General features: G+C 36.7%; 1 protein-coding gene across 1 annotated transcript in view; it reads left to right on the top strand.

Annotated features, from left to right (window-relative positions):
• The window catches only part of FAM91A1 (family with sequence similarity 91 member A1), a 30,250-nt gene extending 15,824 nt beyond the window's left edge, over positions 1 to 14,426 (top strand). The window contains exons 15-24 of the mRNA XM_026074645.1: positions 310 to 442; positions 1,134 to 1,282; positions 1,755 to 1,889; positions 4,127 to 4,240; positions 5,358 to 5,430; positions 6,757 to 6,906; positions 7,408 to 7,515; positions 7,808 to 7,931; positions 9,166 to 9,235; positions 11,243 to 14,426. Of these exons, the coding sequence (XP_025930430.1) occupies positions 310 to 442; positions 1,134 to 1,282; positions 1,755 to 1,889; positions 4,127 to 4,240; positions 5,358 to 5,430; positions 6,757 to 6,906; positions 7,408 to 7,515; positions 7,808 to 7,931; positions 9,166 to 9,235; positions 11,243 to 11,437 (1,251 nt within the window). The 3' untranslated portion in view covers positions 11,438 to 14,426. The remainder of the gene's footprint in view (positions 1 to 309; positions 443 to 1,133; positions 1,283 to 1,754; positions 1,890 to 4,126; positions 4,241 to 5,357; positions 5,431 to 6,756; positions 6,907 to 7,407; positions 7,516 to 7,807; positions 7,932 to 9,165; positions 9,236 to 11,242) is intronic.
• The last annotated feature ends 1,015 nt before the right edge of the window (positions 14,427 to 15,441 follow it).

Here is a 15,441-nt window from a genome sequence, read left to right as displayed (position 1 = left end):
TTTTTTTTTTTTTTTTAACCGGCCACAATGACTGAACATTTAAAGGCTGATATCTTTTTACTTAAAGACTGAGCGATCGTTCTAATTTTTAGATGCTGTCTTTGTGTGCTTTTGACTGTTTGACTTAGCTGTGGCTAAGAGTCACTGTTCACTTAATAGTTGCTGTAACTCATGCTTGCCTGTAAGCTGCAGAGTTGTTATGCAATTACAGAGCTTTAAAATGCTGATTTGTTAATTTTTCTGTTTGTTTATATAAGCATCAATTACATAATGTGCCACTTGTGTACATTTATTCTGCTTCTTGTTTAGGTTCAAAGCACAGGTGAAGGGGAAGCACAGCGGTACTTTGATCACGCACTTACACTGAGAAACACAATACTGTTTTTGCGGCATAATAAAGACCTAGGGGCACAAGCTGTGCAGTCTGATCAACCAAATAATGGTACTGTGAACACTTTCTCATCAGGAAATACTTTTAAGCTTGTTTACTTATCTGCCATGGACTCTTAGCTTTCTGATCAAGTTGCTATTTCAGAAAGCAGTCAATACCTTACTCAGTTAAAAAAAAATTGAAGCCAAAACATCACATTTCATCATCCTTTGAGCCTGCAGTATTTTGTTTGTATGTTGAAGGACAGATCCAGTTGCACAGGCATGGACTTATGTCTGGAGCAACAGATTAAAGCTACCAAAGGCGAGATGAGCTGAACTTGAGGAAGGGATTGTTTTCAAATCATCCAGTTCCAAAGACTATAATAAAGAAGTTGCCATTTATTCAGGCAGAGTTGTTTCTGCAGAGAAATGTTTTCCAAGTCATGAAAGGGAGTATATTCTTCTAATATAGGTAGATACTTTTAAGATCTTGTCTGTCTAATTTCATCAATATATCTGTGTGTGTTTGTTTCCTGGGATCTGTTAGAGAGGAGCAAGTGGTAGTTCTGTGCCAGAAAAGTCCGTATGACTGGGATTTCTAAAATTGAGGTGAATTTGAATAAATCTGTAAATTTAAAACTTAATTGTGAAAAATATTGCATTCATGGCTCAGGAGGGGAGAATGGAAAATCTGAAGTAATATTTTGGGTTGTATGCTTCATCTCAACTGATGATTTAAGAATCTTGCATTCTTAACATAGGGTTTCCCTTGGATCTCTTACGATGTGAAAGTTTGCTCGGCTTGGATCCAGCTACCTGCAGTAGAGTTCTCAACAAAAATTATACTCTGCTGGTTTCCATGGCACCACTCACCAATGAAATTCGACCTATTAGCAGCTGTACACCCCAGGTGAAAAAATACTGGGGAAAAACCCCGGAATCTAATACTATCATACCTTCTTAGTAGCTTTGTTTTAGAAAAGTCTGATGCCCCTTTTAAAAAGATTTAATTATTAGCATGCAGAATAGTATTGCAGTTCATCTGAAAAATAAGTGTTTAGTGAATTAAAATGTGAATGCTTATTACATTCAGTTTATTTAATCTGTTAACAATATATCTGCTCAATGACAGATATTCTGTGCTTGAATTCATATTCTTAGAACTACCTTACTATCATCTTCCTGTAGAGAGTCTTCCAATACTGGGCAAAGTACCTAGGATACCATCTTTACTTAGCAGGGTAAATTAATACAGTTAAACCCCTGTGCTGTAAAACTAGCTTTATATATTTTTTTAAAATGGTTGATTCTTAAATTACATCTGTACATTTAAAAGTTGCAGTTTCAGGCTCCTTCCAATTTCTTGGATAATCTCTCTGCAGCATATTGGACCTGCAATACCAGAAGTCAGTTCAGTTTGGTTCAAACTGTATATTTACCATATAACTGGACAAGGACCACCCTCTCTCTTGCTCTCTAAAGGAACCCGTCTTCGAAAACTCCCAGAAATTTTTCAGGTACTGTATGCATGGATTTCTTCTCCCTCCCTTTTCCAAATGTTTCAGAGGTATGCTGTACACTAAAGCATTCAGGGATAACAGTTGAAGTCAGAGGTATAACTTACTGTAGATGGTTTGGCTTCCTTAGAAGCAAGTTTATGCAGAATCTTGTTTTGCTTTCTTTTAGGCTCTTGAACAAAGAATGCTACTTCTGTCTCTTTTCTTGTCACATTGCAACTCCAGTGTGTTTGGTGCCACTCCTTTCAATTGTAATGTAAAATGTGGTACTGCAGTCATTGTGAATAGTGTTTGTGAGTCCTCCCTCCCCTACCCCCCAAGTGGGTTACAAAGATGTGGAAAACCTGGAGCAAAAGATAGAGAGGCATAGTATGTGGTGTTCTTCCTAGTACTATATAGGAAAGGACACCCTCGCTTCCTGCTGGAACACACAGCTTTGCTTGGTTTGGAGGATGGCCAAGCTGATCACTCCTGGTTTGCCAGCTGTCAAAATCTGAGAGGGAGACTTTGAAGTTCTAGACTGTAATTTCCCCTGCAGTTTAAATGACACAAGAATTTAGTAAAGGCTGCACTAGATTAGACAAAAGGTCTTCCTAGCCCAGTAGCCTGTCTCTAGCAGTGGCTGTAAGTAGGTTCCTAGGAAGAAGCCTGATATATAGTATTTAGTCTTAAGATTTCTCCAGCCTCCCCATTTTCTGGTCAGAGAACTTCCTGAACTGTATGTGATATTGTATGCTTAGAGGCTGTCACTGGAACTCTTATCTGTGCACTGTCCAGTTGCTCAACCTCCTTCCCCCCAGCCTTGAATCCATCTAGCTTTACAGCATCCCTACAGGCCTTTGGCAAGGAGTTCCACAAGACGGTATAGACTTGTCCAACTCATGCCTGAAAGACCTCCTCCTGTTCTGTCCCTCAGAGATGCTAATAATGACAAATGTGCCACAAAGGAGTACCATTAGCTGTTCTGTATCCTAGGCAAACCTAGGTAGAAGTGGCCATGGGTATTTCTAAACTTGTCTGAACTAAAAGTCATAATATCTCTTGGCTTTGATTTGTAAGGCTGCAAAGTTCTTAGCAGGCTGTGGGTCTCATTGATCGTGACAGAGTTCATCAAGTAATTTAGTTTGAATTTATAATTGGAGGCAGGTGTCTACAGTTTTCATCACTTCATTCTGAGTAGATGCTTGAAAAGCTAAACACGAGAGTGATATGGAGACATTCAGAGAAGGATGTGTGTTCTTAGATGTACCTACATCAGCAGCCATCTCTGGCTCTTGGATTTGTGGATGTATTTCTCATATCTCTTATATCTGTCTCTTTGTTTCTTCCCTTACCCTTCATGACCTTTCTGATTTTAAAAAATGCTGATACTCCCTATTTCTAAGACATATTTTAAAGTAACACTGAATCTAGGCTTCTAGAGCAGAAAGCATTTTTGTAAGGCTGTTGAAGAACGACTTGATTGCAACTTTAGTCTTATCAGTAGTTTAAACTGCTGGTAAACGTATGGATTGTGCCCTTTTATTAATAAAAAGTGTTCAAGTGGTAGCCTCGAAAAACTTCCTTACTGAACTGACTTTTCAGTGTGCTGATGAATCGATCAGATTTTCTTGTGCTAAATGATCTCACATTCTGTATTACCATGAATTTACTGGAGACTTTTTTTTTCTCTGTGTACAGACATGAATGCTTTTTTCCTGCTACTATTTTGCAGTGTCATTTTCTTAGGGAACTGTCAAGGCACTTCTAGAACTCTTGCAGAGAGACAAAAGAATTCAATCTTGAAAACTAAGAAGTGGAAATTGCTTCCTACTCAGTGTCTTTCTCTCCCTGTCCCTCCCTCTCAGATCGGTATTTTTGGGTTTGATAAATCTTTGCTCTCTTTTTGACAATGTTAGTTTTATCTGGTATATATTTTGCTTTTAAATTTAAGCGGGATTATTTTCATCTCCTATTTGCTAGGAGACTGCTGCGATGGCCACATAGTTCTACAGGGACTGGTGACAGATACCACCTGTTCAAACTAGCATCTTAACTTTGAGGTTGGCGAAATTCTGTCTTTACCAGGAATATGACCATGAGTGGTCCTTGGTACCAAGTATAACACTATAGAATTGTAGCTACCTGTGGTAACTTCCTAATTGTAACAATATGCTATTAACCTAACTGTAGTATTTCACTTTATATGCTCGGGTAATCCGTTACTACTGTAAATAGTCTTAATTTCTGTCTTCTAGGGTTATGATCGCTTACTAATAACGTCTTGGGGTCATGACCCGGGAGTAGTTCCTACTTCGAATGTGCTCACAATGTTGAATGATGCTTTAACACATTCTGCTGTTCTAATTCAGGTACAGAATGCTCTCTATAAATGATGAAAACATGTAATTTTGAGTAAAGCTGTTACACAGTAGGGGGTATTAAGAATATAGGAGAGCTGCATTTCTTTGTCAAAACCTGAAAAAATGTGTTTAGCTTCTGTAGCTGGTGCTGCTCTGATTAAATGGTGGTAAAGAATGGTTTTGTAAATGAATCCACCGTGGATGCAAAACAATGTGGCCAGTAAGCTTGACTGAAAGGCCAGTTACTGATAAGCAAGATAATTCTTAAAGTTTTACTTTTGCATACATGTACATATATATGTATATATACACACATACATATATATGTATGTGAAACTATACATATCAAACTTGTGCAAATAGGTGTTTTGGACTATAGCACAACTTCGTGTTGGGGTGATGCTGATAGCGGCTCTTTGCTAGTATGTGTTTTATTTAACTTTGGCGAAGACTTGCAGGGAGTAGAACAAGGTAGCTTGGTATGTACTGTTATGTAAAAAATACACTTTTTCAGAGAGCTTCATATTCAGCTCTTGCAGTACAATACAGCTCAAATAATTCGTGAGTGCATTGGCGAAAAGCAAAACATGCTCTATCAGAAACCTCAGAAATAGAGTGGGTTTGTCTTATTATTTGGGGGAAATTAAATGGCTTTTTCTATTTTATCAGTTCAGGTGAATTCTTGGAGAATTAGTCATTCAAATAAATGGATGTTGAATATCGTAACAAATGTAAAATTGCACATTCTCTAAGGCCCACTTGTAACAGCCTTGATTGCTCAAAAATCTTCCATGCTTAGGGATGGAAATTCCATTATTTTGCTCCTTTGAAATGCACAGTGATAATGAACTTAGTTTGCAACTAATATTTGTAGAGAAAAATTGCTACTCTTTACTGAAGTTTAATTTCATTGCATTTACTCTCATTCATTTGGTGGGAAGGGTAGGGTATTTGATTTTATTTATTTCAGCTAACCTGAGAGCTTTAATATATAAATATCACTTTGGTCTGTTTGTTTGTTTTATCAGCTTGACTGATAGTCTGCCTTAAAAGGGAGCACAAGTAAAACAAAGCTAGGCTGATGAATATATTTTTCTGTTGCTGATCTAAATTTCTTGATGTTCAGGGACATGGCATGCACGGAATGGGGGAAACCATGCATATACCTTTTCCATTTGATGAAGCTGAGCAGCAGGCAGGTAACTGTCTTTCTTGAATGTGATCTCTACACCACAGTGTTTACTTTTCTTGATGTTGTGCAAGATCGCAATAATTCTTTAAATACAAATTTTCTCATAATTACAATCCAAGCTGGACGAGCAAATTGAAAGAATGTTTAAATTGCTGCCAAGTCTGCTCTGAATTTAGAGAAATACAGTCTCCTCCTTCCTACGTTCACTGTCCTAATTAGAATGTGATTTCTGGTGCCTCTTCTTTCCCAGCATAGAGGTAAAAAAGTAGTTTCCTGAAGCATCTTTCTTTGTGCCTACTTACTAACTGTATAAGTAAGTCTACTGTACATCTATCTGTAAGGCTCACTTCTTTTCAGTATCTTAACCAAAGACGGGTGAGAACAAAACCTGAAAATCTTACCAATTGTTCATGTTGACGAGTAGTACTAGGAGCTACTGTGGAGGGAGTTTTTCCTCCCCAGGAAGAGCTGTCCTATCAAAATCTTCTTTTCCTTCAAGGTCTGCCTAGCTCAGCTGATTTTGAAAGTCAGGGATTAAAATATTCTGAAATATTGCTTGGTGAGTAGGGCACAAGCTTTGGATAGCTGAGGCCATAGCCTTCTCAGCTGAGAGTTCTCATAAAAGTGTGAACTTTTAGATCTAAAATTATCTAAATAATCTAAAACTATTTAAGCTACCGCTTAAAAATCTAGGCCAATTAGAAATAAAGCTGATTTCCTAGTTTAGTTTAGTTTTGTTCTTTTTTAAAAGCTCAAAAGTAATTACCTTTATATTTGCTATCTCTGGTCAATCTTTATTCTAACTTGATGCTAGGTGGAAAATCTTGAAGATAGGATCTCTAACTTGCCATTCCTTCTAGCATGAACAATTTGGTTATTGTAACTCTAATAGTGTTGTATTATGGTTGTTTCCCTCTAATATTGTACTGTAACAAAAATTTAAACCTGTGGAGCCTGTCTCTTGATAGAGTTTACTATAAAAGTCTGTGGCACTGGAAGAGCTAGATATCAGTGGGTTCTAGCTGAACTTTGCCATCTCTGCTGAATAAGTGCGTGTGTGTGTGAGAAAGAGATTGAGAGAGATTATCTTCAGTTCGTACTTTTTCTTCCTCCTCCACAATTTTACTGTAATATAAGGTAGTAATTAGCATTTGGTGTGGTAAGACAGTGTTCAGTTATGTATTGTCCAGACCCCCCAGTGTGATCACTAGGTTGGAGCATTACAGGAGAGAGAAATCCAGACAATAAAAATTTAGCCTTGCCTGGAGGTGAACTATATGGGTATGGAGGAGGCTTCCTGTAAGGTAAACTGGAATATGTTTTTTTCTACTAGACTTCTCTCGTGTGAACATGGGCATTCATACAGCTTTGAGAATATTGAGAAACAAAGTGGATCTGCAGCATTTTTGTGGCTATGTCACTATGTTGAACCCTACAAGTCGGCAGGCTAACAGAAAGCTGAGTGATGCTTCTGATGGAAGAGGTTAGTTACCAGTATTTTTCATCTGTGTTTCTTTAATTCACATGCAATCACTTCAGCAAAGTTAAATGAAGGATTGCAATTCTTTGATTTAGAAGTCCACAAAATATCTTCAAACACATCTAGGAACCCATCTTAAGTGTAAATCTCTTAGCAATAGACTTATTTCTTAATTATCCTGTGTGAGTAGTTCAGAAACAGCCAAAGAGTGGCTGAAAATTACTGAACTAGAACATTCAAAGGAAGAGAAAAAAATCATTTCAAAGCATTAAAAGTAAACTGTGTCCTTTTTATATACCAGAACTTTATCTTTCATGAGTGTGTTGAGGATTTCTAAGCTTCTTTTTAGTCCTAAAATCAGTAAAGGTCCTGTGTTTCTCCATATCCCTTTCTCTAGCTTTATAGATGTATCACATTTGCACAAAATTTGTGAAGTTCCTTATGTCAGGCAGTAACTAACCCTATGTCAACTAAATATTTATGTAAGAATTGCCTTACCTCTAGGAGAGGCTGAACTAGCATCAGGATCTGATGTAAATGGGAGTACAGAATCATTTGAGATGGTGATAGAAGACACTTCAATGGATTCTGCAGTCAAGCAAAGCCCTGAAGGTAAAACATTACAAAAGGCTTGTACTGACTAAGTTTTTAGTCCAATCAGAAATCTTGTCTTTAAGGATCTGAACACATTATGCTACTTGATATTATCTGAGTTAGTGCAACACTGTTCTTCTTAAAATTCAAGATTCCCTTAAATCTCTGAGCAGCTCAGTAAATGAGGCTACTGTCTTCAAAAGTGTGAGCTGTCCAACAGATTCCTGATCTGAGAGAACCAATTCTGGGATCAATATTTTTGGTTTGTCTTTTCTTGAACTTTGGTTGTCTCTTGCTTTTCATCCTGTAGTACCCACAACAGAACTGGAATGGGTTCCCCTGGAATTATGCTTTGGCATTCCACTCTTCAGCTCTGAGTTAAATCAGAAAGTCTGCAGAAAAATTGCCACTCACGGATTATGTAGAAAAGAAAGGTGAGCATTGTTACAGGTTTACCAGGTTGCATCTGTTACGTTCAGAGCTTCTGCAAAAAATGATTCCTACAACTCTAAGAGCAGAACTGAGCTAAGTTTGATAGAGTAACTGAATTCTAGTGTGTTGGCAGGTGGTGTCACTTTTAGGCTCAAAGATACCAGCTGTAGTGTAAAGATTAGTCTGTTTTTGTAGTATTTGCAAGGTGAAAATGAATTATTTGTGGTAAACTGTCAATACACAGCTCAGAAAGAAGCACTTTGGGGGTACCTTCCTGCTCATTTCCCTTTACTGGCCTAGCACAGACTTTCTTTTTTCCCCAAAAAAACTTCCTCATAAAGCTTTGATGTAAAATTCATTTAGTTCTTGTGGAAATTTTCTTTGCTTTTACTATCTTATTTGCTAAGCTTTGTGCTGGCTTATGGTCAAGGTAACTTCTGTTTTTGACTGTAACTTTTCTTTATGAAAGATTACTGTTTTCCAACAGTGAGCATCCATTGATTTCCATCCCCCACCTCCCTCCAGGGTATGGTGCTAGAGACCAAAATAAGGCTTCCATGAAAACATGGCTCAGAAATTTTACTACATTAGTTGACTTTTAAGTGTGCTGATAACCCCCCTCTTAGCATGCTAACTAAGGACCACTTCTTACTAGACTCTTCTAGATGAGAATGAGACATAAAGAAGTCTAATATATTAACGTCTTATGTAAATTAACATTTTTCAATTGCAGTTTTTAGTTTCATTTCAGCACAGTATAAATAATAGGGAGAATAACGTTCTCATGACTAGACTCGAGAGCAGATGGTTTGAGGTTTACTTAGCATCTTTTTTTCAGTGATAACACTATCATCAAGCTTTCTTTATGAATACAAAATTTTATGACTTTTTTTGTGACTACTTACTAACTGTATAAGTAAATCTGTGTATATCTTTCTGTAAAGCTCACTTCTATTGGATATCTTAACTAGAAGAAAGGTGAGAACAAAACCTAAAAATCTTACCAGTTGTTCACACTGATTATCAGTACTAGGAACTACTGTGAAGGTTTTGTCACAAAAATGTGACAAAATTTTGTCACATGATGTTAGGTACCACAAGTTATTTTTGAGTTATTTACCTCAATACTTTTTTCCTTAGTAATATTTAGGCACCTTGAAAGGTTGGGTATTGATGGTGTGCACTTTTTATTTGCTTTATTTGTACATGCCTTTTCTCCTCTTTCATTTTTGACAGCCTTCAAAAACTCTTACATTCCAGTAGAAAGCTGTCTCTACAGGTCCTTAATTTTGTTCATTCATTCCAGGTAAGGAAGAACAGTCGAGCTGTAAATCATTCTGTAAGGTCTGTCATCCCTTTTTGCCCTACTCCTTGCTACTCTTTGCTGTGTGGAAACATACATGATTTGGTTTATTTGCTTTTTCTTTAAGTGGTAACAGTATTAAGAGCACTATCAAACTCTGAAATTTTACTGGTAACTAAAGGAGAGTATTTCCCTACCTCCTTTCCGGTTTTATTTAATCTTTGTCTCTTAACTTCTGTGGTTGTATCTTGTTTGTAATTAGTGTTGTTGTTTTCGTATGGAACTTGCACAGCAAAATTGTTCTTCATTCTTCCTAATATAACACACAGCCTGCTCTGATGGTTGCTTGATCGCTTCCTAGTACATCAGGGAGAGCACTGCAGAGTATAGATCTACTTACTATTCTTAGATGCTACCTGCATTTTAAGTCAACTGTGTTCCCTAAGAAAAAATAAAATACATTAACATAAATTTGATACCACTATACTTTTGCACTTGTCCTAAGAGCCTCTAGCACTTTGTGATGAATGGGTATTAATAAGTAAAGCTACTTACCCTATTTGGGAGGATTTTTAAGAGCATGGATAGAGAATAGGTGCCTTGGCATTTCTGCTTAGTTGCTATGCAAGCCTGTAGCTGCTACAGTTTTGTATGGCACTGTGTGCTAGCAAGGTGTGTCTGCGTGTAAAGTGGACTAAAGTAAAACTAGTTGCTTATGTTTTGTGTTACTTCTGTCTAAAATTCTATCTTATTAGAAAGATAAGTAACTTGCAGGTAACTTGACCAGATAGTGTTATGGGTGATGTGACCATGAAACTTCCTCCTCCTATTGAAGATAGGAATATTGAAGACTCCCAGTAGGTTTGAACCTTGAAGCCATCTGTCAAACAGTTTTAAATGACTCCTGTCCTAATCTCTGAGACACACATGCTATCTCTGAGATTTTTATATATATATATATATATATATATATGTATATACACACACACATATATGTATATATATTTGTGTGTATGTGTGTGTGTCTGTATATGTATGTGTCTGTATATGTGTGTACTTGTGGGTGTGTATATTTATATTAATTATATTTGTATTAATATACACATATGTATATATAAAAAATGAAGAAGTGATTTTTAAGCTGAGAAAAACAAACTTAATATGGTCGAGTTAGTGCCTGCAAATATGTGTATGCCTCTTAGCACAAGGTAAGTGGCAGTGCTTAGCATGCTCAGGCTGATACAGTTGCTGCCCTGAGAAGTTCGCATACATGTCAGTATGACTCAAAGAACACCAGATTAAAAAAAGGAAGTTCCGTTTTAGGCTTTCTCTTTTTGATAGACCATTTGTGTCAAAATGATACTGGAGAATTTCAGATATAAAGGCTGGTTACTTTGACTGTAAGAGGACAGCCTGAAGGAAAAGACTACAGTCAAGGGCAAGAGTAAGACTATATGTGAGCCCTCTTTGTGGAGGGCAGTTGAAGGCAAATCCAAGGACTGTTCTTCCTTGCAGACCAGACTCTCTTTCAAAGGATTAAAGAGAGTCTAGCACTGGGAGAGAAGGATGTAGTTCTCTTAAATACTATTGTAGTCAGTTGAATAGCTTTATCACATAAACAAATTAACAAACTCTTGGTTGTGGCTTCATTTCACAAAGAGCTGGATTGGGGTGTAGTGAAATCACTAGATGCTTTTTGATAATGGGAATGTATTTTTGCCAAGTCTTCCCTTCATTTTTAAGCCTCAAATTTCCCTGAAGGCTTCTTTGAACCCAAATAGCACACTTGCAGATGTAGTGGAGGCAAATATATGCTTACTTCATACTTTCCTTTGTTTATTCTGCTTTTACCTCCATAAAGATTTGATGTTCATTGGATTAAAGTAACGCTTCAGAAACACTAAATAATATATCAGCAGATTAGATGAGCCTGTCATATTAAAGCTCTTAAATCCTTCTTTGTTTCTCTCTTTGTTCTTAAGACCCTGCGTTTTTTCCTTTTGCTTTTAGGAAGGTATTTCAACGCTGGATCAGTTTCCTGATCCTGGTTCTTCAAGTTCACTTTTGCAGCCTACTTCTGCAGATATGGGTGTTCCACTTCCTGCGAAGAATCTCATGTTCAAAGAAGGTGTATTATCTGAATGGAATGGACGGTCCCCTTCCTCAGTTTTTATTTCAACCGCAACTAAGGAGCAGGTCAAATAAATAGGGATTCTCGTGCATTGATCACTAAATGCCTTTCTTCAATTACAGTTAATTTATAGTGCCAACCACTAAGAAGTGTACTGCTGCTGCAGCATAATCCATGTAAAAGCAGTGTTACAAAAACATCTTGTGTTGCAGTATTGGGGAAATGCTTAAACTGTCTAGAACGTGTTACTCATTACTGCATATCTTGCTGCAACAGAGAGCTTTTTAGCTGTCAGCACTGTATTTTTATCTTGAGACAATCTTTCTTTTATAACTAAACACGCCCTTTCTAGGCTTTCTGATGATTGTTAAATTTCTATGCTGTCACCACAAAACTGCAATAGTAGTTTTCTATGTTCGTTACTCAGACATAAATTCTGTTTAGTTTTGTACTGTATTACTGAAATCTTTCTCTATAAAGGAAAGATATTTGGCTCTTCCTCTGAAAGCTCAGTGATACCAACTGTTTAAAAAATGTATCATGGTGATATGGGGCATTAAGAATTGTTGAATTATGTAGTTCAGCTTAACACTGAGGCCTTGACAAATCAGCACAATAGGAAGGGATTTGATGCTTATAGAAGGCTGAGTTGGTGCAAACTCAATGTCCTGCTGATGACTTAAGGCCACTTTGAAAATGAGTGGTGCTGTTTCATCTTTGGCATAATTTAATGGAGGTCTGGAATTACGGAAAGTTGAACTGGTTGGCTCTGTTCATGAGGCTCTGTATGATAATGGATTCGTATCGCTCTTTGTTTGTATGAAACAAGGACTTTCAGAGATTTGAGCACACTGGGAGTAGTCCCTCGTTATTTGAAGCTGGTGATGATTGCTGTGAAAAATGCTTGATGTCATAAATTGACTTTAAGGTAGATAAATAGATCTGTTCCTATTGATTAATGTTTGACTGAAAGAACAGAGCTCTTGATTTTCACATGAATGTCGTTAGCAGAGGAAGATAACGGTAGATGATCTGTAGGCAGAGACTTCTCTGAATCTGTTTTCCTTGAACCGTTAGCTGTTCATGATGACAACCATTGATGCTGAGGTATTTCACCTAAAACCATGTTCAGGCTCTACTTGCAGGGGAATGATTTTATGTAGCATAAGATCATTTTGTTTATAATTTCTTGCCAGCTTAAAAAAAAATCTGTCCCATCTAGCATACCAGGAGAACAAGAGGTGTAGAATATTAAGAGTTTTAACACCAGTTTCTAAAAGTACTCTGCCATCTCTCCTCTTTACTGGAACCTCCATTATTTTAAATGGTCATAATTAAAAATAAGACTTAACCATCCTGTCATTTCTAGTCTACACTATGTAACGGACCAAGAATCTGTAGCATAGATGATGCTGGAACATAGCCAGGAGAAGAATGGCAACATTTGGGTTTGTATCCTGTTCTGTTTGGCTGTAAGAAAAAACATGATGTAAGTTTGAAAAGGAAAAATGTACCATAATAGCAAAATACAGTGACATCAGTTAGAACTGTGAAAATTCCATTCTTCTTTTCTCTTTTGGTTTATATACATTCCTAAAGTGTAAGTGTGAGACTTGCACTCGAAGAAACTGGAAGTCTGTAGTACTTCAGTTTGCTCAGTGCTACTCTTTCTTACATCTGTTTCTTTTTTTATATTTTACCAACAGTAGCTGAACTTAGTATTCTACATAAAGAACTTGATTATATAAAGTTGATTATTTACACTACAGTGACTTTTGTACAGGAAGTGTGTACTCTCTGTATTTTTTTTAAGTTGCTGATTGTCTTATTTCCATCAAAGGAAATTAAAGAGGAAATAAATGTTAGTTTAGGGGAAATGGCACAGAAAGCAGATTTACCATGAAAATTGTTATATGGAGATTTAGTCAGTATCTAGAACTAAAAGTAGATGATGGTTTACACTAGATAATGGTTTACGCTTTCAATACTGTAGACATTACTTTAAATGCTACAGTGAGCTGTAATAGATGAGCTAATCTGGCATATTGTAGGAAATGTTGCCATGCACACTGTCTATACAAAGTAAATACAGTAGTGATAGTGCAAGTTAAATCTGTTGTATGGAAGTTTGGAAATGGATGAAAAATTTTTGTTCTCCTCACTGCATATCCTTCGCTGTTATTGGCTGCAACTTTGTTATTAGGTTGTTTAAACTTCTTAAATAAAACTAGTCTGCTTTTCAGAATTGTTTAATACCCATAAATCTTACAGTTAATGGTGAGAATTGCAGATACGTTGCAGTTTTTAGAACTCAAGCCACTCTTAATAGGTGCTTCGGTGAATGAATTTAGGAGCTTAAATGTTCAAGTCTGCATATCTGAAGTTTACTGAATAGATTGCAACCAAAGAAGTCCATAAAATACCTGAAAACTCAACTACAGCTCCAGTGCTTGGGATGGTCCAGAGGCTTTAGTCAATGTATGTGACTTGTTTTAAATGTGGTGTAAAAAATAAGATCTCAAAGATCTTCATACCAAAAGAATCTATTTTATATTGTATTTCAAATAAAGGCAAATGAAATAAATTTCTTTTCTTCAGATAGTTTTATTGACAGTGGGAAAAATCATGTTCATTACAACACTTTAAAGCTATTTTAAGTTTCTGCATTCAGCAAGATCTCTCTTTAACTTGCAAAAGAGAGATCGGCTTTGTGCTTAGGCATAACCCAACTAGTATTAATTCTAGATGGATTTACCTGAAGATGTTTAGGAGCCAACTAGAAGGCATATTTTGTTCGATTTCAGGTTTTTTGATCATGATTCCTATTATTTCACAGTTCTCTTTTCCTGTCCATCATTGTTCTCAGATCTTCCTTTATTTTCTTGTTTGGTATTCCTAATGATTTGTATTTTGAAGGTTTTAAAGTATGACTGTGACTGAATACAGTTGACATCTTCTAGTGTGATACTGTTAATATTATATATTGAATTGTACAAAGTCTGTGTTCAATTAAATTATTGGCACATGTAACATGTTTACAAATAAACCGTGGTGTAGGTTAAACCATGTGCAGAATCCTTCACATGCAATAGTTTTGTCTTCTTGGGCATAGCAATAAAATGTCACCTTGTTACTGTAACATGCAAGACTACTGAATATCCTCAGAATATCTTTTTTTCCCCATAGGCATGCAATTCTCCGGAAATGCACCTTTATCAAAAGAAAACCCCTATTTTAGTGTAGCTTTTTTCCATAACCTTGTTATTAAACTCTAAGGGAAAATACAAGAAGCTGCTCCTTCCTTCACAGCCACAATTTAAGCTTGACAGCTTTCCTTGAGGTCAGACACTGGCCCAGTAGCTTCCAGTAAATTGTTCTAGGAGTGATGCCAGTATCCCAGAAAGGGAGAACTCTAGCCTTGGAGCTCTGTTTTAACAAAGCATGTCCTTAATCTTTTAAACCATGGGGTGGTATCTAGACAAAGTACGTAAGAAAATGGTGTGTCCCAGCTAAGATATTTCAGTGCAGTCTGACTGAGATAGATAATGCAAATTTCAAATTGTACAACACAAGTGTGAATCATTGCCTGCTTCTGCAGAAGGTTAAGCTAGTACTTGTCTTGTGTTTTCCTACTAGCTTTTGGATATTTGAAAGCGCTTACCAACACTTTTGGGAACATAAGGTTGATGTCTGACCTGTTTCTGTCAACTGTATAAATCATTGGCTGAGAGGTTAGATGAAGTGAGACCAATATTTTCATTGTTACTTTCTTGAAAATAATCAGTGTTCCAGCTGAAGCCTGGCTTACAGCAGAATGGTTTCAGATGGAAACTCATTGGGTTTGGAATTGATTGGAACAGATTGGAAGCTCATTTGGGTTTGAGTAGATCTGTTGGCACATACCTGTGACAGTGGGATCCTGACTGTTTAATTACAATATTTAAAAAAAAAAGTAAAACAGACCTAGATGTGGAAAGGAACCTAATAACCTCCTCTTAGGTTTTGAACCTTTATTCTACCTCAGATTTTCTTGAGAATGTGCACACGACTGTCTCTTCCCCACCCCCAAGGCCTTTGT

This window comes from Apteryx rowi, unplaced genomic scaffold, assembly GCF_003343035.1.
Source record: "Apteryx rowi isolate R43461 unplaced genomic scaffold, aptRow1 scaffold_394, whole genome shotgun sequence".
Classification (NCBI taxonomy): Eukaryota; Metazoa; Chordata; class Aves; order Apterygiformes; family Apterygidae; genus Apteryx; species Apteryx rowi.
This window is presented reverse-complemented; position numbering and strand designations above follow the sequence as displayed.